The following is a 24,285-nucleotide window of genomic DNA, read 5'->3' on the forward strand; positions in this document are numbered from 1 at the left end:
TTTTTTATCGCAAATTGAACGAGGAATTAAAAAATGATTGTTAATTTGAAATATGTCAGTGGCGTACTTTCTTTTTTTTTCTTTGAAAAGTTCAGACCATTACCCCTATGCGCGCCAATGATGAATATCAAATCCTTAATTGTATGTCAAAACATGCATAATAACTACCTCTTAAAACCCGCTAAGTTTTATTACAATGTTGCCAGTTGTTTCGGCAAAATCGTAAAAAATGTGTAAAATTTTGTTTTTTTTACGCCCTGTATCTTGAAAATGGATGGCGTTACAAAAAATTTTTATTAAGCAAACCCCAATTATTTTTCAGTTTTTTACCTATTCTAGTGACGGTGTTACCCTTTTTGAAAAATATGTATAAAATTGTATCAAAAAACGAAAAAAAAACCGAAAAAATGCGGTTTTTTATTTTTAAAGGTGCGTTTCACCAATTTTAAAAATTTGAAAAAATTCAGGGTGAAACATTATGCAAAAATACACGTTATATATTTTTTTCGTGGAAACGAATGTCTTAGTTATTTTTTAAACGCTTTTATTTAGTTCAATAGATTGCGTCAAATCTTTGGATGTTAATTTGACTACCTTTTCTTCCATGCAAATGAATGAAAATTTGCAGACATATGCATTCGCGGTGACAATACACGAATAGACAACAAAAAATTTTTGTTTATGTTTATTAATTGTTTAAATAAAAAAAAAACGATTTTAATGGAAAAAGGCCTAAATTCTCTTGTTTTTTACAATGTAGAAACTTGAAACTTTTCCGGATGGTAGCTAATGATATAACCTATACATAATTTCACTTTTTACGTTAATTGTTTACGTTATGCGTCATAAATAAACAATAAAGTTTTAAATTTTGAACACTCATATATTTGTTTATACAGTACGATGCAAGTGAAAGGAATAAATTCGTTATTTCGTAAAAAGGCGACTTGAACCCTGGAATGCTACCTGGGGTACACTTGTACCCCAACCTTGTTTGTAAGTTACACCAATTTGCAGTAGTAGGTGTAGAAAATATGAAAATAAACTTGTGAATAATAATATAATAAAATATTTTTGTATACAAAATATATTCTTAGCATGTTATCTTAAGATTGTTTTTGTCATAAGTTCTTAAAACATACATATATAAATATTTTAGGTCGATTTTATTTGGGGTACCACTGTACCTCGATGTAGCAGATTGGGTTTAGAAAATAAGTGTAGCAATCCAGGGTTAAGGAAAAATCCCGAAAGAGGTGGATTTTATTTTTAAATTACGATATTTTGGCATATATGTCATACTAGTGACGTCATCCTTCTGGGCGCGATGACGTAATCGATGATTTTTTTAAATGAGAATAGGGGACATGCGATAGCTCATTTGAAAGGTCATTCAATTCTTTATTCAGTAATATAAAAATTTATATAACTATTTGTACAGGGTGTCCAAAAACAATTTTTTAATTAAATTATTTGACAAAAAAGAAGAATGTATGTAATTTATTTAACTCAGAATACATTTTACAGTTGCCCGTAAACAGAAAAAAATGTGTATTTCAGAAGTAAACATTGCTTTTCGATTAAATTAAATATTCAAGCCAGCTTCCGCCAGCCACCTACCTCTTGGAAATTTTAACATTTAATTTACGCGAAAAGCAATGATTATTTGTGATATAAACATTTTTGTCTGGTTTCTGACAGCAGTAAAATGTATTTTAATTTAAATTTAATAAGTTACACACATTCTTCTTTTTTTAAACGCTTTTATTTAGTTCAATAGATTGCGTCAAATCTTTGGATGTTAATTTGACTATCTTTTCTTCCATGCAAATGAATGAAAATTTGCAGACATATGCATTCGCGGGAACAATACACGAATAGACAACAAAAAATTTTTGTTTATGTTTATTAATTGTTTAAATAAAAAAAACGATTTTAATGGAAAAATGCCTAAATTCACTTGTTTTTTACAATGCAGAAACTTGAAGCTTTTACGGATTGTAGCTAATGATATATAACCTATACATAATTTCACTTTTTACGTTAATTCTTTACGTTATGCGTCATAAATAAACAATAAAGTTTTAAATTTTGAACACTCATATATTTGTTTATACAGTACGATGCAAATGAAAGGAATAAATTCGTTATTTCGTAAAAAGGCGACTTTAAATTACGATATTTTGGCATATATGTCATACTAGTGACGTCATCCATCTGGGCGCGATGACGTAATCGATGATTTTTTAAAATGAGAATAGGGGACATGCGATAGCCCATTTGAACGGTCATTCAATTCTTTATTCAGTAATATAAAAATGTATATAATTATTTGTACAGGGTGTCCAAAAATAATTTTTTAATTAAATTATTTGACAAAAAAGAAGTATGTATGTAATTTATTATTAAGCACTTTTCTTTAGTTCAATCGTTTGTGTCAAATATTTAGACGTTAATTTGACTGCCTTTTCTTCAATGAAAATGAATGAAAATTTCCAGACATATGCATTCGCAGGAACAATACACGAATAGTCAATAAAAAAATTTTATGTTTATTAATTGTTTAAATAAAAAACACGATTTTAATGGAAAATGCTTAAATTCCCTAGTTTTTTACAATGAAGAAACTTGAAAGTTTTAGAGATTGTATAAACATTTTTGTCTGGTTTCTGACAGCAGTAAAATGTATTTTAATTTAAATTTAATAAGTTACACACATTCTTCTTTTTTTAAACGCTTTTATTTAGTTCAATAGATTGCGTCAAATCTTTGGATGTTAATTTGACTATCTTTTCTTCCATGCAAATGAATGAAAATTTGCAGACATATGCATTCGCGGGAACAATACACGAATAGACAACAAAAAATTTTTGTTTATGTTTATTAATTGTTTAAATAAAAAAAAACGATTTTAATGGAAAAATGCCTAAATTCACTTGTTTTTTACAATGCAGAAACTTGAAGCTATGAACTATACATATGAACTATACATAATTTCACTTTTTACGTTAATTGTTTACATTATGCTTCATAAATAAACAATAGAGATTAAATTTTTTTGCCTATTCCGACTAATTTTCATGTTTGTTAATCATGTTATATTTTATACATATATTTTAATAAACATGATATATTTTAATGTTTGAAAACTGTTAGACTAAAAAGTAAAAAATAAAAAAATATAAAAAAAAATTTTTAGGAAACGCTTTTCTTTAGTTACGAGTGACTAAAATTAAAAATATTATAAAAAAATCAACTAAAAAGCAAGAAATAAAAAAAATTCAAACACATTCGTAAAAGAAAAGCATGGGGCGCATCTTCATCGAATAAACGGTTTTCGCCCCACGCTTTTCTTTAACGAATGTGTTTGAATTTTTTTTATTTCTTGCTTTTTAGTTGATTTTTTTATAATATTTTTAATTTTAGTCACTCGTAACTAAAGAAAAGCGTTTCCTAAAAATTTTTTTTTATATTTTTTTATTTATACTCATTTAAAATTTTAAAATCGTTCTAAAATTTAAATTTCCCGCCAAAAATTAAAAAAAAAATTTTCGTATAGAACTTTTGTTTAAAGTTTTTCGCTAGTTGTGGCTCTTATGTGGTCAGCTGACCCCTATGTTGTCAGATGACCACATAGGGGGCTAAAAATTTCAGAAAGTGAGTTTCACTATATATGCTAAACGGTGACCTATATGGAATTCGAATCGAGTTGGGGGCAGTTTTCATCATCTTACCCGGCTAAGCCCTTTGTATGCAAATTACTATACAGGTCTACTGTAAAATGTGTTGCCTATCGACCTTCGCCAAAAATTACAATTCGACCTTTCGGATGGATAATTTTTACCAATCGACGTCACAACACTTTTTTCTTTACACAATTTGTTAACTTTTCGTTCTTATTCGATAGTTTATTTGATCACTAACACTCACTGATTAGTTTTAATTTTAACTTGTTCCCTAAACCACTTTTGTGTATATTAAATGTCCGAAATTGAGAAGAAAATAGCGGAGCACCTAATTTACAATGTTTATCGATACAGTGGTGTACTGATTGGTATGAGAATTAATTTTTGACTTCATATCCTGGTTAAATTACCATTTTTGTCTATATTTCTGTAGGATATGCGAATGTTAATCTTTGTGTTCTTCTTCTTATTGGCTTTTGTTCTCTTGAACAATCAGCCAGTGCATTTGTTTTTGTTTTTTTTTAGGGCCACTTTCGTGAGTCTGAGATTGTTTCTCATGCCCTATTTTATTGGATCATTCAGATATAGTTAGATTTGTAAAGGTGTGTGCCGTTCAGTGTGTTACATTTAAATGTTAATATTGTCTAGGTTATTTATTTAGAGGTTATAATTTTATACTGTTGAGCTGTAGGAATCTAATAAGGATTTTAATAGTTTTAGGATTAATATCATATAGAAGCATTGGTATGTTGATTGGAGTTTTAATATTAATTTTGATCAGTTCCTGATACACATCGTAGTCTTCTATTTTATTTATTGGGCATGCCAAAAATATGTTTTCTAATGTTTCTACTTGTCCACATTCGCAGTATGGATTATTACGAATGTTGATTTTGTGTAAATGTACTCCTGTCAGGCAGTGACCAGTCCTCATTCTAACTATTGTAGTAATATGACGTCTATCTATGTATGGTATCTTGTGGAACCATGGTTTATTAGGAAAAAATTTTTGTATATTGTTATACCACTTACCTTTATGTTGAAAAGAATTTACCCAATTACTCTGATGCATGGAATATATCTTGTTTTTTAGTAATGGCAGGATATCCAAATTACTTAATTTAATTTTAGCAGGAATATTTAATTCGGCTCCTACTTTTGCCAGTTTGTCCGCTATTTCATTTCCCTCAATATTGTTATGTCCAGGTATCCAGCACAATCTAATATCTTTCCCATATTTATTTAAATTAAATAATTTCTTCTTAACTTCCAAAGCTCTGTAGTCATTTTTAGTGGTTATCATATTGTTATTGATTTTATCTATAGCGCTTTTAGAGTCGGTAAATATTATAGCTATATCAAAGTTTTTTCTTCACAAATCATTAACCCCTTTTGTATAGCGATTATTTCAGCTGTACAGATATTAATAAGTGAAGGAATTTTTTCAGAAAAGGAATAATGTATGCTAGGTATGTGTACTCCTATACCAGTTTTGGCTTCTTCGAGGTTTTGATCTGTTTGTTTTTTGGAGGCATCTGTAAATATTCGTATGTATTATAGTAATGTGAATTTACAAGATTATAATACTCCCAGAGGTTATGGGAGCTGTTTTTTTTTAGTAGTGTTTTTATGATTGGTATATTATAAGTGTATACATTATATTCAGTGGAGTATGTCACTTGTGTTCATTGATGGTAGAAATTTTTCTACTGCTGTTAAGGCTTCGATTAGATAGGTTGGATTTTTTCCCTTCCAATATCCTTGTTGATACCCATGATATCTTTTAAGTCTATTAGCATATTTAGTATTGGGTGGTTTGAAGTTGTACTAATTTTTGCTATGTATTTCATAGCGATCCATTTAAATCTATGGTGTAGATCTATGGTTGCACTTTCTGCTAGAATGACATTAGTGGGTGTAGATCTCATCATACCATGTGATGTTCTTAAAGCTTGGTATTGTGTTCTGTTTAATTTCATAAAGTTTTGTTGAGAGAAATTATTAATTATAGTAGCACCGTAATCTAATTGTGATTGTATTAGGCCATTGTATATTAATTTCAATGTTCTGGGGTCTGATCCCCACCATACTCTACATAGAGCCCTTATTATATTGATGCCCTTTTGAGCTTTGTTTATCATGTTATCTATTTAAACCACCGTTAATCTTTGTGCTATGATTTTAGGTTAACTAAAGGAACCACCACAAGTCCAACTCCAGCAGCGGCGGCTTGGACTTTAAGGCAGCCACAGCAAGCTCCAGATGGCTATCAATACAGCCAGCCCAGTCCACGGTCGCCAGGTCCAACTTACACGCAGTTGAGTGGAGGAAGATCGGGAGCCAGTGCTGCAGCAACGGCTTACCAATGGACTAACTGGCAGAACTCAGCACAAGCCTCAGAAGGAGGTCCCGGATCGTCCGGTTCAGGGCCACCACCTCAGCCGCAACCTCATGAACTTTCAGATATGCTACAGATGCTAGACCAAGGTGGTGCAGCGTCGTTTGAGGACCTCACAATGTTTAATACAACATTCGAGTAGAATAATATATTTTTGTACAAATGAGATTCGAGTGATGAGTAAGCTTGGAAGTACCAGTTTGTAGAGAGTTTGGAACATTATAGTAGAGGATCCGATATATGGTCGACTTGCTTTAATGGATAAAAGGTCGACCTTATATCGTATCTTCAGACTATTAATTTAGGCAAACGATTAACAATATTTGTTATTTAAGTAGACTTATCGTGAGAATTGGCTTGTTGTAAACTAAAAGAAGGCTATTAAACTACATAATTTAATCTTTCTAACTTGTTCGTTCACCGCAATTCTGACAATTCTATTAATAAGGCCTTGTAAGGCTTCTTTCCTTTATATCTTTACCAGCCATCTTTCATCAACACTCTCATTTAGAGCATATGCACAATTTTCTTCTTATTCCATTCTGAAAGTCCAAAACATCAAATAAATGATTTATTTTATAATTTGTGGTTTATAAAATAGAACCAAATATTTGATAACATATGAGATTCCGTAAATATCACTATTAGTTCACGTGATATCTGTTCGACATTTTCCGTAGAACTCTTTTTTTTTTAATCACTTCGGTAGGTATTGTCCGTTTGAAAATTATTGTGCTATCAATAATTTTCAAATGGATAATACCTTGTATTAATAATCACGATATGCACCAGTCGCAAACCTTGTGCTTAATTTTTTATTTAACAAAATCTGAAAAAATCTACAATTTTTGCTTTTTGCGCCCTTATTTTCACCTATAACTCGAGAGATATTGTTCTTACAAAAAAATTATATGAGGTATAATTTTCTTTGTTCAGTTTTACATAATATTTGGCTAGCTGTATATTGAAAATTGTTTATTGTTTAACACATTCGCGGACACGCTGTCATTTTATACACGTATTCTTATGGATTAAATGACTTCATATGCAGTCATGACCGCGAATGTGTTAAAAAATAGTAATAATTGGGAAAAAAGTGCAAAAAATGGAGTTTCTCCTATAAATTTTTTTGACTCATTAAACATAACTTAGTCTTCGTATTTTGCCCAGAAAAACTTTGTAATACTACTAAAACATGTGCTAAATTTTTTTTAGGATAGGTTTAATACTTTTTGCATAATAATTTTGCAATCGAGCGCCCGCAAAAATTGCAAATTTTCAAAATTAAGCTGGACCCAAAATAAGCACTTTAAATTTCCGATTTTTTTAACTTAAGAAACGATCTAGCATTCAAATGAACTGAAAATTTAAATCGGTCAAATAAAAATGCCTAGGGATTTTTTTTTAAGTTGTAAACAATTTTTTGGCTTATTTCTCTTGAGTTATAGGTGAAAATATGGACCCAAAAAAACCAAATATTGATTTTTCAGATTTTATTAAAGTATAGAATATCGTGGCTGCGCAACCCGAGAGAATGGTTTGGATGTACATCAAATGAACTTTTCATAGCAGCCGTCTCTAAAATTCGAATAGCTATGATGATTGCTGACCTCCGTCGCGGAGATGGCATTTAAAGAAGAAAGAAGATTAAAGTAAAATTAAGCACACGGTTTGGGATTGGCACATATCATGATTATTTATATAAGTTACATCCTTATAAGTGATTCCAGTAAAAAAATAGCCTCCCTATGGTCTGCTTTTCGACAGATCCCGCCTGAACTGTAGCTGTATTCGCGGAGTAAATCCTGCACTTACCCAGAGGGAGAACGTCTGCGCATTACAAAATTGGGCATGCGCTGACGTCGTATTTTTAGGTACGATTAATTACCATGATATAATGAAACCGAAGATATGACACCACGCAGCTCCTGTCAAATGTCAAGTGACGCCAATACGTGACGATCCCGACATTTTTGTCATTTGTTGTTGTTTGTTTCTGCTATTTATATACAGGTTGTAAGCCTCAACGATTGTTTTATAGATAAATACCAAAAAAACAGTGGGATATATTTCTGAGACTGAGATGTAATGCTTGAACTCTGATACTTCACCCATGATAATATTCTAACTGAATATTACTTAGTATATTAAATATTAAACAATGTTTCAATATACAGTTGTTATTATGTACACTTTCAATAAATTGTGATCATTCTTAATGTGCTGAAATGAAAATCTATATTTGATAAATTGTCTAATTTTAGTTTCAGCTGAGTATTCCTTGTTGAAGACAATACATTTCTGCGTCTTGTTGTGCACTACTTGATGTAATAACACTTGAATGAGATAATTCTGGTTGACTTTCAAGTGGTAATCAAAACTTGGCGTCTATTACACAAATACCACGTGTGAATTCAACTGACACTGACAGTTGACGGTTCGGGTCCCTGTAATTAATCGCTCCTGAATTTTTTCCTCCGAACATTTAATGCGCAGGCGTTCTCCCTCTGAATAAGTTCAGAATTTGCTCCGCGAATACACCTTTTATTAAAAACGTAAGATTTCTACACGTTTGGCAGTCTTTTGAGCAATATTCGAATTGGTACTTCCTGGATTAATCATTCTCCGATCAATGTAAAGTGAAACCATATGATATAAGTGACACTTAGTGGGGTAAGTGAAGCGTGTGTGTCTTATTTAACCAGGGTTGTTGAAGAACTGAACTAAACAGCTCAACTCAACATAAACTTCGGTGAATCAACGAGACTCGTTTGTTATTTCTAACTGTTGTGACGTCCAAAATTGTATAGCTTAAGATTTGGCAAACTGCTATATTACTCTTAATTCAGATGCCTGCACACTGGTCGCAATTTTCTATCAACTATCGTATTTAAGTATTACATTTTATGTTTGTGAAAAATCGAGTAGAATTTTATTTTCCTTGCAAATGCTTTAGCCAAAATTAGAATAATTATAACTATTTTTATAATTTTATTTATTAAGCGATGTAACTAATTGTTAAAGATGGAAATACTGGTACTGAATTAATTTTAATGTTCACTAAACGTTTTAAATTTTTTAGTTTGTAGTTATTTCATATTATATCGAAGATTACTTTGCTTCCATCGTAAAAGCTTGCATTTTTATGTTTTCCTCCATGATTTGTAGTTTTACTACTATTTCTTTCAACATTTAATGTTTTATTGTAGTATTTTTACATTTTCGCTCTTTTATCTTCGTGTGATTTCAGTATTTAATTCAGCTGTGTATGTTACATAAGGGAAAGTGGGGGAATGGTACGCACTTAAGCAGACATCGATTCTGTTGTAAATTCTTTAAATCTATCATAACGGCTAGTATGTTACAGTAAGCTCTAATTATTCTACTTTGAATATTTAAAATAGGTTCTAGAGAAAATAGGTACTAAAAGCAGAAATAGGTACTAAAATAGGTACTAAAGCAGAATATTAAAAACGAAAAGTGACTTTGCGCACGATTCCCCATCCGTGAGGGTAATCATGCGCACGGATAGGTAAATGGTGCGCACTGAATAATGTTTTTATAAAATTCTTTAAATATCGTTCTTTTCTGTTTTCCAGCAAATGCAACATGTCCCTAGGTGCAGCTGGTTTTCTGGTGGTGGAATGAAACTTAATTTTATATCATATAATTTGTCTTCATCGATAATATCTGACAAATCAGAGTCTGTTACATCAGACTACTCAGGTGTTAGCTCCTTTTGCACTCTCTTCTTGTTTGTTTGCTTTCAAGTTTTTTTCTGTCTGCGAGATATCTAGAGATTTTTTAACAAATCATTTTTGAACAGTTGCCTTTCTTGCTGGTTTCTGTCCCTCCTTTCTTTTGAGATTCACGCCCCTTAATCATCTTTTTTCCTTGGCGTTCTCCAATTTTATCTTCATTGGTGAGCTTGTAAGATTTTTCGATTTTTCGAGATTTTCTTTTAATTTCTGGTTTAACTCGTGATAGATCAACATGGGTGGAATATAATTTTCTCCAGCACTCATGCAATAAACTGCCATGATAGTTCTTCCACCAACAGACAGAGCCTACATTTGTAGCTCCTTTAGGTACATAAACCCGTTCGTCGTTTTCTTGAAGTCGATCTTGAATGTCGAAAGCTTTTATCGTTTCATTTATTTTTTTGCCGTCATTTCTGGCTGCATACTTTGTTTGCTGCATATTTTGTAAATCTTCGTTAGTAAATGTAAGAATCATAGATTTTCTAGTGTAGTTTTGTGGCCTCTGGAAAGGAAAATGGTAACTTTATTATTTACCACTTCACTGTTCGTGGGGGAATCATGCGCACTCCTGCGCACTATTACCCCCTTTACGCCTTAAATAGCAAACATCATCAATAAAGTCACCTTGTTCAGCTGTTCTTAAGAAATTATAACATGGTTTTAGATTGTGTAGTACGAGCTTTAATATTTCTTTGAGATCTTTAATTTTTTTTTGTTAGTGGTTTGCTTGTTGTCCATAACTACTGATTCAACTCTATATCTTGAACGATTTCTGCAGTCTACCTTTTTTTTCTTTTTTCTTTATTTACTATCTGTCCGTTTCTTCTGTTGTGTCTGGTTTGCTGGCATACATGCAATGGTTAATAAGTTATTATTCAAAATGTTTATAAGCAAAAATCGATATGTTTTGCAAAATAATTTTGCAAATTTTAAAATTGATTTTCTTCATTTTTTCTAATAGTATTGATAGCATAAACATATTTCATAAGTTACCCGTAAAATCACTGTAACTTCATTATTTTCTGACTTATATTGTTGCCAAAAAATTTAATTTGTAATTTTTAAACTATTTGACAGATCGCTTTGAAATTTTGAACATACTTTAAGCACCACAAGATCCAACATTCCATGTTAAATGCCTGGCTCATTTTGTAATTTTCTAAGCAACAAATAAGGATAGGTACATTAAAAAAACAATATTTTGAAGGAAAAAAGCGAAAATTAGCCGTTTTTTGGCCGTATTTTATAAATAACTAATTAAGTCAAAAAATCGACTGCAGGAAACATATTGGTTCTTGTTATAGAGCTCCATATTACTCAAAATAGCTTATTTGTCTGGTCGGGTCAGTGTCACGAGAAAAATCGTTATTTTCCTGGACTAAAAATGTAAGCTTTTTAACCAAATCGAACCAATATACGCACCTGTGTGTAGCCATCTCATTCTTAATATTGTGAAGTAGTCTGTATACTCAGTTTTATAATTTTTTATGAAAAAATACGTAACTATTTTACAAATAGCACCATGCATCTTAAAAAGTAAATTCAGTACTGAATAAATCATCCATTTATCATTCTCTATTACATTTATTAGATGCACAGTATGTTCATTTCTCTGGAAGTTGCCCACCCAACTTTTCCGGGGGGTTAATATGTTATTATTCGTTTTTTTTTTGTAGAGTTATTTGAGAGTTCAGGGTCTTTTTAAAAACTAATGTTTTCTTTTTACTGTTCAATGTATGTACAGTCAAGCCAGCTGTACTATAATGTTCAGTTTTAAATATTTGATGGACTAAACCTAATAAAAAACATTATTTAACTAAGCTGATAGATTTAAAGGTACTGAATTTATAATTTATACATTTATAGTATTGTAGTTAATAAGACTCAACACGCCTTGTTTTAATTGAAATAGGCAAATTTTTAAACAAATAGTGAATTCAACATATCACCAGTTCTTGTCTTTCAGTTAGTTTTAAGTCCTATCTTGCTTCTTAGAAAAAGCTTTATTTTATCTGCCGCAAATTGCAAAATAGACGTTAATATTTATGTAGACAGCTTTGTCAGTCATTAATTTACAATCGAAGTGAATTTTTGTAACATTTTTTGCCCTAAATTATATGGAAACACAATTTATGCCCCGATTTTTTGGTTTTTTGCTTCTTTTATAAAGTGTCTTTGAAAATATGTAGCATTTTTCATTACCTTAGAAGTACTAAATGGCATCATGACCGTATCAACCGCATACCTCATACTAGCGTCTGAATTTTGTATAGTATTCCACTTATATGTATATTTTGTATCATTGCATCAGCGAGAAACATAAAAATAGTGTAAATAAACTCAGTCTTGCTCATTTCGTTCCTTTTTTCGGGATTTTTCCACTCCGTTAAGAACATATTGTAACAGTATTATCTGTATAACTTTTATCTAATATTTATTTTTTCATTACCTTATTCTCTTACATCCTTTCTTTCAATATAGTACTTTTTCAACACCATTAACTTCTCTTTTGTCCCCTTTCTCTCTTACTGAAACTCTTATTCATATTTTCCACTTACGAGGGTCATTTGTAAAAAAGGTTTCCTATGAAAGAGTGCGACATGCTCGGGGAAATCTGGCAATACTGCCTTACACATCAACGCTCCCTCTCTCTTACCCCACCCCTTTCGTCTCGATGCATTGCTCAGTGTCGGCCTATCAGCCTTCGAAGATGGAAGTCCCGGTCACTGTTATCGTCATTGTGAAATTCATGCTGTGGATACGTTTTTTTAAATGCAAAATGGATTTCACTTATTCTTCTAATCTTCAGTTAATCAAAGTTTATAAAAGTGTATATATGTTCAACATGTTCGCAAATGGTGTAGAGAATTCAGTAAAGGTCGAACGGAAGTTCGCGATGAAACTGAAGGCCTTCCGCTCCGATCTTTTGCGATATTTTCCGACCGTTTGCGAAAATGTTGATCAAATATGCACTTTTACCCATAAACTTCGATTAACTGACGATGAATGTCTTTCTTTCTTCTTCTTTTTGTATAGATATGACTCTGTCTGTTTTTTCAGTGTGCCTCCAGTAAGTTGTCGTTCCATCGTTTTCGTGGTCTTTCTACTGATCGTCTTCCTATGGGGAACCGTCTCGTTATCTTTACTACTCTATTTGTTGTCATTCGGCTTATGTGGTTATTCTATTCTACTCTTCTATGTTTTACCCAGTTAATGTTGTTCACCTTGCATCTCCGTCGTATATCTGTACTTCCAGCTCTGTCCCATAGAATCGTACCATCGATTTTTCGAAGCGTTTTCATCACCGCTGTCTCGAGCAATCTTTTTGCCCTCTCTGTGTCAGGTGGTGTTTCTGTCGCGTATGTCATTACAGTAAAACCTCCGTTAACCGAAACCTTTTTAACCGAAACATCGTTTAACCGAAATGGCGGACAGTTTCATTAATTTCGTTAATAAAAAGTAAATTAAAAAAAAAAAAATAAAATTAAGGAAAATTAACATGTAAGTGTTTTTTAACGAAATCTTATGTTCTTTTGTGTTTTCCTTTGACAACGATGTTTTGCAGCTATATCTCTCCAATACTATGTAATTTGATAGAAGAAGACAAAAAACAATGTTATTTTTAACCGAAATTCTTGTTATACGAAATATCATCTCCCCCAATTATTTCGGTTAACGAAGGTTATTTGTTCTGATGACTGTTTTGTAAATTCTGCCTTTCATTTCTTTTCCGATATTTTATTTCTCCATATTGTGTCATTCAGGCAACCTGCGGCTCTGTTTGCTCTATTCACTTGATCTTCCAATTCTGTTTCTAGCTTTCCGTAGCTAGATAGTGTGATGCCTAGATATTTAAACTCCATCACTTGTTCTATTATCTGACCTTCCAGCTCCAATTTACGTTTTATTGTATTTGCTCGTATAACCATAGATAAATAATATAGTATTACCCTTAGACAAGGAAAAAAGAGAGGACGGGTAACACCCATTTAACACACACGTTCCAAAAGTGAAGCCAGTTTTTGGTTTGTTTGTCACCAGAAACATGGCGGTCACGTCAAAAATAACAATGGGTTGCCAGTGGTGGGTGTTCGTTGAAGGTTAAAATTTCATAAAAAATAAAGTAAATTATCATCTAAAATTCGTAATAAAAACATATGTATGTATTGAAACATATGTACGTAATATGAGCAACTTAATAAAACATTTACCGTACACAAATTCTTCATTTTAAATACATTTCATGTTTTTATTTTAAATACTCAATGCATAACAATACCCCAAAGATACGTCGATGATCAAAATCCCTGGTGTCAGTTTGGCTTCACTTTTGGTCATAGGATTACTCGTCCTCTCTCTTTCCTTGTCTAAGGTATTACCGGATAGATAGGCAACTCACTGTAAAAATTTGGTTCCTTACGCCATTTTCGTCCGATGTGTTAACTAATCACCATTTGGCGGGAAATTCAAATGGACAAGCATTAATTTTATCCGTTTAGCGCCTCTTGCGGACAATTTCGTTACTAATTAAAATATCTTCTTATTTTACAAGAAATAATCTCACCTATATTATTAAAATAAAATACCACAACTTGCTAAGCTTGTTAAAGTATTTTATTTAAATAATATCTAAGTAATACTCATAAATTATTCGGAATTCTCAAGTTACAAAATATGTTATTTTTGCTGTCAAATTTAGCAAGGAAAAGGGATATAAAAAAGTTAGACAATGTTTTTCTCAATATAGGTACGTGTATTTATTTGTTGTTTCAGATAAAACAGTTATAAACTAATTACTATTTACCTATGCATTTTTCTAACTTTTCTATGATTTGTACACAACAATAATAAACCATGCTTAGTTTTTTTATTAACACAACACCAAAGTTCTTTCGTAACTAAAACAAAACTACACTTTACAGACGAAGGATAAGGAACCAACTTAAATTGAAATTACTAAGAATAAATCGTTAAAGATAAAGATAATACAATAAAAACTGTAAACTAATAGAAAATTATTTGCACATAACTCTAACTCTAACTGTCATTACTTTTGACAGAATTGAAATTGCCGAGTTAAGCCTCGTTTGATTATTTTATTTTGTGACATTCAGGTATGGTGTTAACATAAATGATTGGTTAAAGTCTTGGTGAGCGAGATAGGCTGTCATTTCTCTTTATTTAGCTGATCGGTGTGGAAGTGGTGGGGGAAATTCCCCAATTTTTCCATATAAGATTCCGGGGCATGCTTATAACCATGCATTTTGTCCCTTTTTTAAATTAACATGTTATTTTCTGGCAGTTACGTTAAATTGGTGCAGCATACGTTGTAAATCATCTTCACTTTCAGAGATTAGTATTGCATCGTCTGCACAGCAGATTATTTTAAGTTGATCAGGTTGAACAATAAAGGACTCAAGGCTTATTCCATTGTCAGCTTCAATTGGTCAGTTAGTTCATCTTCTACTTTTACTTTTATTGTGTTGTTCTGGTAGATGTTTTCGACCGTTTTAATTATTCCTAGAGGTACTTCTCTTGATTATAACAAATAGATAACGTTGTTTAATTTGACCCTGTCAATCCATGATGAATGTCAATACGTGAAATCCATTTTGCATTTAGATTACAGTACAGCACCTCCACTATGTGCTTATACGTATTTCGGAATAGCCGTTTCCTCATCGGAGCACCTGGGTTAGTTACCTGGGAGAGTTAATGTGTTAGGCAGTATTGCCAGATTTCTCTCAGCAGGTCGCACTCTTTGTCATCGGCGTACGGAATCTTTTTTTAAGAATGTCCCCGAATGTCCAATAAATTATGCATTTAAATTGTGGCATTTATAATTTTAATTGATATTTTGCATTTTGTGGTCGTACATACTTAGTAATAATATTGAGATATGTGGTGTTATTTCACTCATTTTATCCATACAGATATTAAACCGCCTTGTGCTTTGCAATGTGGTACAAACTGATATACACTGTGTGAAGTACAATTCCTACTATTAGCAATGTTTCAGTTTGATTTTTTATAACTTGACAGTCAATATTTTTGTAGATTTTTAATTTATACTTTTTCTGTAAAAAAATAAAGCACATTTATTATATCGTTTTGAAGGATTTTAGAAAATTTAAATAATTATATTTTATTGCTATTAAAAAGTCAATAAATTCTTTTAAGAATTATATTTTTTGTTTTATTTTCTAGATCCCATATTTACCATTTTTAATATTTTTAAGATTTGGCCAAAATACAGCAGAAAATCGAAAGGCTAGCTCATGAAAAAATTTTGGAATAAATTTTTTTGTTGAAAATCTACGTTTTTTGAATTTATAGGATTCGTTAAAGGACAAGCAATTGCGGAGAGGAGACCGTTCATAAAAAATGACGTATTAATATTATTTATCGAGAATTTTCCATTTTTAATGTTTTTAAGAATTGGCCAAAATCCAGCAGGAAATCGAAAGGTAGCCCATGAAAATTTTTTGGAAAAAAATTTTTTGTTGAAAAGCTACGTTTTTTTGAGTTTATACCGTTCCGTATATACAAAGTGGCCCAAAAGCCTGGAAACGGCCAATTGTCTCGTAAATTGCTAGTCATAATTGTACAAAATTTGAGGTACACCTATTTTCGGATACGGAGATTCCATATTTGATATTTGCAGTGTTGCCAGATTTGCCGTTTCTCTTATATTATTAGTAACTTTGGTTTTTCAAATTCATCACCCTGTATATTCAGTCATTATTGGAATCTCCTAATCAATACGAGTTCAACCATATGTAACACTTATGATTTTATGTAGTCTGGAAGGTCTTAAATACAATTCAATCTTAAATACAATCAATCTCAAATTTTGTACAATTGTATCTAGCAATTTACGAGATAACTGGCCGTTTCCAGACTTTTGGGCCACTCTGTATAATTCCCGTCAAGGGAAAAGCAACACTGCGAAAACGTGACAGTTCACAAAAAATTACGTATTGCCAATATTTATCGAGAATTTACCATTTTTAACATTTTCAAGATTTCGCAAAAATCTGGCAGAAAATCGAAAGGCCCATGAAAATTTTTTGGAATAAATTTTTTTGTTGAAAATCTACGTTTTTTTGAGTTTATACGATTTGTCAAGGGAAAAGCAACTGCAGAAACGCGACGGTTCATAAAAAGCGACCTATTGCCCTTACTTATCGAGAATTTACCATTTTTGTCTTTAAGATTTTGGAAAACTCCGGCAGAAAATCAATAATTGAAAAATTTTACGGGATTTGTTCCTCATTCCAGACTCAGTATTATCTTATATATTTGATTAGTCAGAATAGCACCTCCACATTTAATAAGTTCCGTGAGTATAAGTACCATCATTTTCTGGAGATCTATTATTTTTTAGGTGTTTTATTAATACGTCATTTTTATATCATTTCATTACTATGAATACTGGCTGCACCTACATTGGATCCGTATTTCTCCGATCCGATCCGACGTCGGATTAAAAACAAACTCGAGGTATTAAAGCGTAGTGCGTAGTATTAAAGCGTAAATCGTCCGATATCGGATCGGGCTTCCCACTGCAGTGTAGATATACCTTGAGTTTATTTTCAATCCGACGTCGGATCGGATCGGAGAAGTATCTACGGATCCAATGAAGGTGTTCACTTAGACGCCATTTTTTATGAACTACCTCGTCTCCGCAAATGCTTTTCCCCTTGATGAAACGTATAAATAACAAAAAACGTAGTTTTTTTATAAAAAAATTATTCCATCAGTTTTTCATGGGCCTTTCGATTTTATACTGTATTTTTGAGAAATTTTAAAAACACTAAAAATATCCAGTAATAATAGATATATCCATAGAATTGATCCAAATACAGCATTACTCCTCATAACCTTGTTTCCCTTTTTTTTATTTCAATCCGGAATAGCTGATTGGAGAAGAAACACTCAACAACGAAGAGAATGTTATGAACCACGAACATGCGAACAATAGCCTATGTTCTATATATCACTGTAAAATTATCTAATGAAGAAGTGAGAGAGCTATGTGACATCCAAGAAGTAGTACGATTTTCAAGAAATAGAAGAAGAGCATGAGGAGACTATGTTAGCATAACAGGAGGAACGAGGAAACATAATTTTATAAGAACCAATAAATGTTATGAAAACCCTTTTGAGCTTAAACAATAGCCCCTAGTAACCTAGTAACACAATAACTTCTTCCTTATTTTTTTTAGTTTGGAAAAAACTCATTTTATTTGCAGATCTTAGAATAAAATATAGACAAATATAGAAATCGTGAACTCACAGAAATTGTCAAGAAACGTAAAACATCTTATTGTGGACACATATCTATATTTAGACACGACACACGACAGGTATAACTTCTTTCAGCTTATTATAGAAGAGAAAATAGAAGGCCGACGCGGCCCAGGTAGACGACAGATGACCTGGCTGTGCAACATCAAAGAATGGACAGGATTAGACTTTCAAAGTTTAATAAGAAAACTCCAAAATAGAGAACATTTGCAGAAGTTATCGCGAACCTCCGCTAAGAAGATGGCACCTAAAAGAGAAAAGAATAATCTCCACCTTGCTCTATGGTGTTGAAGCATGGACAATGACAGAAGCAACACAAAAAAGAATCCAAGGATTCGAACTCTAGTGTTACCGTAAAATGCTCAGAATATCCTACATGAGCTATACGACAAATGCGGAAGTCCTGCGGAGGATTAATAAGGAAAGAAGAGCAAAGGCGAATTTACACTTATTCACTTTAGATTTACACTGCGGATGATACATGAATAGTGAAAGTGTAGACTGAAAGGCCAGCAATTTACATTTTCACTGACGGAATTCGTTTCAGTCTTTTCAAAATGGCGAATACGATTGTAAGTGTCGGCGTGGAGTTAATAAGTAAAGCATTACTAGAAGAATGTCGAAAATTAGAAAAAAATCAGAAGGAGTTTGCCTCTTTAAACCAAAATAAACGAAGAGAATAGACATCAGCGCTTCCTGATCCACTCTTTTCTCACTTCCTAATTTTTGCTAACTCTGGACAATAGCGAGTGTGGATAGTTTTGATTTTGGATTTTATGTCGCCTATATTTTTAATCCAGGTAATGTAGCTCTTTTAATACAAACCGGTATGCATTTTCACGGATGTTTATTTTATGGTAGTCCTCAGATTGAATATTCCACAGGCACTCATGATTACGATATATTTCTAGAAATATATGCATATGTTCGTCTTTCGATTTAAAAGCCATTTTATGTATAAAAAAATTATTCAAGTGCGTTTTGATGGCATGCAATGTTCAATGATCAGAAAAAAAAACAAGCTTACACCTTACACTAGGGGTTCACGGTGGATGAATCATCCAGCCAGTTCATCGAAAGTAGGAAGACGTTCTAATTTGTTCACTGTTTACTTTGGATGTGCATCTTGGATGAAATGTAGATAAAGAGTATGTTTAAGACCGCGTCCCACCATCAAATAATTTGATCAAACTGGTTTGAGCAAACTGAAAGTGACAGTTAGTGACGTCACATCCTGAGTGTTCATTGTGGATAATAATGAAAAATTTTAATTTTAAATAAAGTACAAACAAGTTAGACAACTCAATACAAAAAATTTGATCAAACTAGACTGATAGTGAGAGCACAGATTTTTAGAATTTCAAAAAAACTGCAATTGTGACGTCACTTTGACGTACTTCCTCAAGTACGTCAAGTTTGCTCAAACTGTTTGATCAAATTATTTGATGGTGAGACGCGGCCTTTATACCTTTCATTGCGGATGAATCATCCGCAATGTACATCTAAAGTGAATAAGTGTAGATTCGCCTTTATCCTTAAGGCGAATTTAGACTTATTCACTTTAGATGTACACTGTGGATGATAGATGAATAGTGAAAGTGTAGATTGAAAAGGTCATCAATTTACATTTTCACTGACGGAATTCGTTTCAAAGTCTTTTCAAAATGGCGAATACGATAATTGTAAGTGTCAACGTGGAGTTAATAAGTAAAGCATTACTAGAAGAATGTTGAAAATTAGAAGAAAATCAGGAGTCTACCTCTTTAAACCAAAATAAACGAGGAGTATAAGGCCCAAACCAGACGGGCCACTCTGCAGCGCTACTCTGTGGATCCACAAAGCAGCTTCCGATGATTTACCGTGGGTTCTTATGTATAGTGGCCGACGAACCACGAACCCCAGACGAGTGAGTGTAGCCGGCCACAGTCGCTGAGCTTCACTGCTAGCGGCGTCCACTAGTGGCAAACGCCATTCAGACGGACCACTTTTGTAGCTGCCGCAGATGTTTACGATAATTTATAGGGTGAGCACCTACAATGAATTTCGATTCGGAACGGTTTTTGATTGAAGTGCAAAACAGACCGGATATAATATGTGATACAAGAAACCGAGGGCATATTTATAGGGCATTAAAAGGAAAACCGTGGGATGTCATCTTTGAATTATTTGTTTCTGATTTTAAAGAAGGTAGCCCTATCGAAAAGAATAAATTCCATAAGCAATGTTTTCTCTGTTTATATTTACCTACATTTTATTATACATTGGATGCATTTGAACTGAACAAAACAAATAGGTACTCACAATCTTGTTTGTTTATTTCTGCTAAATAGTGGGGTCCCATCCTAGGTCAAAAAAGATTTTATTGTTTGTTGTTGAAAACAAACGATATCAGTCAACAGGGGGTCGCAAGCTAACATGACTTTCACTTTCACTCGGTTGTCAGGTTGTATCAACAGAACCTATTTTACTTCAAATCAGGCCCGAGGCACTACATAATTTTCGGGCCCCTAAATATAATTTAATAATAATATTAATTAAGTTAATTAGTTAATATTGATATCAAATTTTTTAATTGTTCTAAGACCTTCTTCTTCTTCTTAACGTGCCCTATTAAGTCCTCTTGACGTTGGCGATTAACATGGCGAAACTGTCTCTGTCTCGAGCTATTCTAAATAGTTGTTCTGCTTTCTTTATTCCTGTCCATTCCCGGATATTCTTCAACCAAGAGGCCTGCTTTCTACCAATTTCTCTGCGTCCTTCGATTTTACCCATCGTAATAAGTTGAAGAATATTATACCGGTCTCCCCTTACTACGTGTCCCAAATATACCATCTTTCTATATTTGATGTTATCAAGCAGCTCGCGGGCAGCATTGGCTCTCTTAAGGACTGCCACACTTGTCAAAGTAGCCGTCCATGGTATTTTCAGTGTACGTCTGTGCAGCCACATTTCAAAGGCCTCCAAACGATTAATGGTCGATATTTTTAATGTCCATGCTTCGACAACATACAAGAGGACTGATCAAATGTAACATTTAATCATGCGCTTTCGAAGTTTAAGTTGCAAGTTATCATTACAAAAGAATGACCTCATTTTTAAAAATGTCGTGCGGGCTATCTCGGTTCTACATTTTATCTCTTTATCTGGATCTAGTTGTTCAGTAATATGGCAACCAAGATATTTAAAACTTGGTACTCTTTGAATTATATGACCATCAACATATAACTGTGAATCTTGATGGGCCAAACGGCTAAATACCATGTATTTTGTTTTTGAACAGTTTATGTTTAGGCCAAACTCTCTTCCCACTGTGTCAATGGCATTTAAAAGGTGTTGTAATCTATTCATATCATCACTTAAATTAACTGTATCGTCTGCATATCTGATTGTATTTATCAGAATTCCATTAACTTTCACACCCCATTCCAAAATATGGAGCGCTTCCTTAAATATTCTATCTGAATATAAATTGAATAACAGTGGGGACAGTATACAATCCTGTCTGACACCTCTTTGTATTTTGCATATTTCTGTTGATTTTCTTTTTATGCAAGCTGTCGCTGTTTGACGCCAGTATAATTTTTCTATGATTCGTACATCTTGACTATCAACTCCTTAATTCTTTAATATTTCAATTAATTTGTGATGTTGTACTCAATCAAAGGCCTTCTCATAGTCAATAAATACATCAAATACGTCTTTCTGAAGCCAAATTGTGTTTCATCCTGGTCTTCTTCACATTTATCTCTGATTCTAGTGTGGATGATACGTAGAAAGATTTTCAAAGTGTGGCTCATGTGGTTCTAAGACCACAGTTGACAAATCTAAAAATTTATCTTGTTTTATTGCCATAAAAATTTTTTGATGATCTTTCCGGGCCCCAATAAAATGCGGGCCCGAGGCAGGTGCCTCACTGGCCTAGTGGTAAAATAGGCCCTGTGTATCAAACTATTTTACGCCTGTAAGATACCAGATGTACTGGTTGATTTTTATGTGCTTCTTTCTGTGATATAGCTGTTTTTGTCTGGTTCTTCTTAATTCCATTTATGGAGTTTATTGGTCTATTTTCAAAAGCGTTGAAATTTTATAAAATATTTAAAACTCTGGACATTACAAACACTGATTTTGACGAACACACCTTTTTAAAAAAATATTAGCCGGCAAGTTTTTAATCATTTGATTAAACTTACTGTTTTTTCTCATCCATTACATTAAACGCCGCACCCTTCCAAACGATCCACTTCACAGCGTAGTCTCCGGCGCTAGAAAATCGTCTGTTTCAGCCACTCTGTGGATTCACAGAGTAGCGCTGCAGAGTGGCCCGTCTGGATTGGACCTAAAGATCAGCGCTTCCCGATCCACTCTTTTCTCACTTCCTAATTTCTGCTAACTTTGAACAATAGTGGGTGTGAATAGTTTTGATTTTATGTCACCTATGTTTAATCCACACAAATGTAGCTCTTTTAGTACAGACCGGCATGCATTTTCACGGATGTTTATTTTATGGTAGTCCTCAGATTTATTATTCCACAGACTATCATGATTACGATATACCTACTTCTAGAAATATATGCATATGTTCGTCTTTCCACTGAAAATCTATTTTACATATCAAAAAAATTATTCAACTGCGTTTTGATGACATGGCATGTTCTTAGGATCCAAAAAAACAAATTTACACATTACACTAGTGGTTCACTGTGGATGAAGCACCCAACCGGTTCATCCAAAGTAGGAACACCTTCTACTTTGTTCTTGTTCACTATTCACTGTTCACTTTGGATGTGCAGCTTGGATGAAATGTAGATGAAGAGTAGGTATGTTTATACCTTTCATTGCGGATGAATCATTCGCAGCGTACATCTAAAGTGAATAATCTAAATTCGCCTTTATAATAAAAGAACGGAAAACACAATATTTTAGTCACATCGTAAGAAATCAAAAGTATGAACTGCTCCAATTTATAATCGAAGGCAGGGCCCCCGTAAGAGGTACAGGCGCCTGTGTTCAAAAAAGGATTTTGGCGCCCCTTAAGGCATTTTGGATCATGTTCTTTATTTATTTTTTGAAGGTGGGTAGGTGCTTGAAATAAACCAGAAAACTGAACTTTAGAATGTGAGTTTCACTCCTTCTCGGGGGTGAAAAAACATACGTTTAAAAAAGTCCGGAATTGGATAAAATAACTAATTTTAAATAACTTTTCTTCTATAAAGATTTTTCTCTGTCAATACTTTTCGATAGTTTTCGAGTAAATTTATGTTCATTTTGCAACAAAAAAAAAACAAGTTAGAGGGATTTTCGCAAATAACTCAAAAAGTAAGTAATTTATAAAAAAATATAGCTTATAAAAAAGTGAAAAAAATGGTGTAAGTACCTATGTATAAGGTCTGCAGACCCAGTAGAAGCAGAGTTGTAGCTGATGAAAAGGAGGTTCTTATTCGTCAAATTACAAATATTTCAACGTAAAATAACCAAAAAATCAAGCACTTATCAGGGAAAACTCATTACAATTTTTTTAAAGTGTTTAAAAGAACCTACATTTTTTAACATCAAAAGTAAGTAAGTTAAAAATAATGTTGGTCCCTTTTTTTGGTAAAAAAATCAAGTAAACCACCCCCTAATTAGCATCCCAATGAAATTAATCGTTACCGCTTCACCACAAGTTACTTTACTTATGTATTGTTTATATGATCTGAAGTTTCATCGGTTCAAAGTGCTTATTTTTAAAAGGGCGAAAGGGCTGAACGAGTCACTAATCATGAGTGTATGCAAAATTTAAACAGCCATATCTTCCAATTTTTGTCTTACAGGAAAAGAAAACATCCAGAATATCCAGAAAAGCAAAATCTACATTTTTTACTGCGTAAGATTTTTGGTATCACTTATTAATTTTAAAGTTATTTGGAAAAATAAATTTTTTTAAGATTAAAAAAAAATTACTTTAAAACCAAATTTTTTCAAAAATGAGCACTTTAAACCGATGAAACTTACAGATCATATAAATAAAGCTTTTCTTATACATTTTAAAGAAGTTGTAATGAGTTTTCCCCGAAAAGTGCTTAATTTTTTGGTTATTTCACGTTGAATATTCGATTTGGAATTTGACGAATAAGAACCTACTTTTCATTAG

At 32.6% G+C, this 24,285-nt stretch overlaps 1 protein-coding gene across 4 annotated transcripts in view; it reads left to right on the forward strand.

The window, feature by feature from the left end:
• Positions 1-16,030, forward strand: part of LOC114344813 (aryl hydrocarbon receptor nuclear translocator homolog) — a 357,658-nt gene extending 341,628 nt beyond the window's left edge. For all 4 annotated transcript variants that reach the window (XM_050641369.1, XM_050641371.1, XM_050641368.1 and 1 more), the window contains one exon: positions 5,872-16,030. In XM_050641369.1, coding sequence (XP_050497326.1) covers positions 5,872-6,226 — 355 coding nt within the window. In that variant the 3' untranslated portion in view covers positions 6,227-16,030. The remainder of the gene's footprint in view (positions 1-5,871) is intronic.
• Positions 16,031-24,285: the final 8,255 nt, after the last annotated feature.

Source organism: Diabrotica virgifera, chromosome 10 (genome assembly GCF_917563875.1).
Source record: "Diabrotica virgifera virgifera chromosome 10, PGI_DIABVI_V3a".
Classification (NCBI taxonomy): domain Eukaryota; kingdom Metazoa; phylum Arthropoda; class Insecta; order Coleoptera; family Chrysomelidae; genus Diabrotica; species Diabrotica virgifera.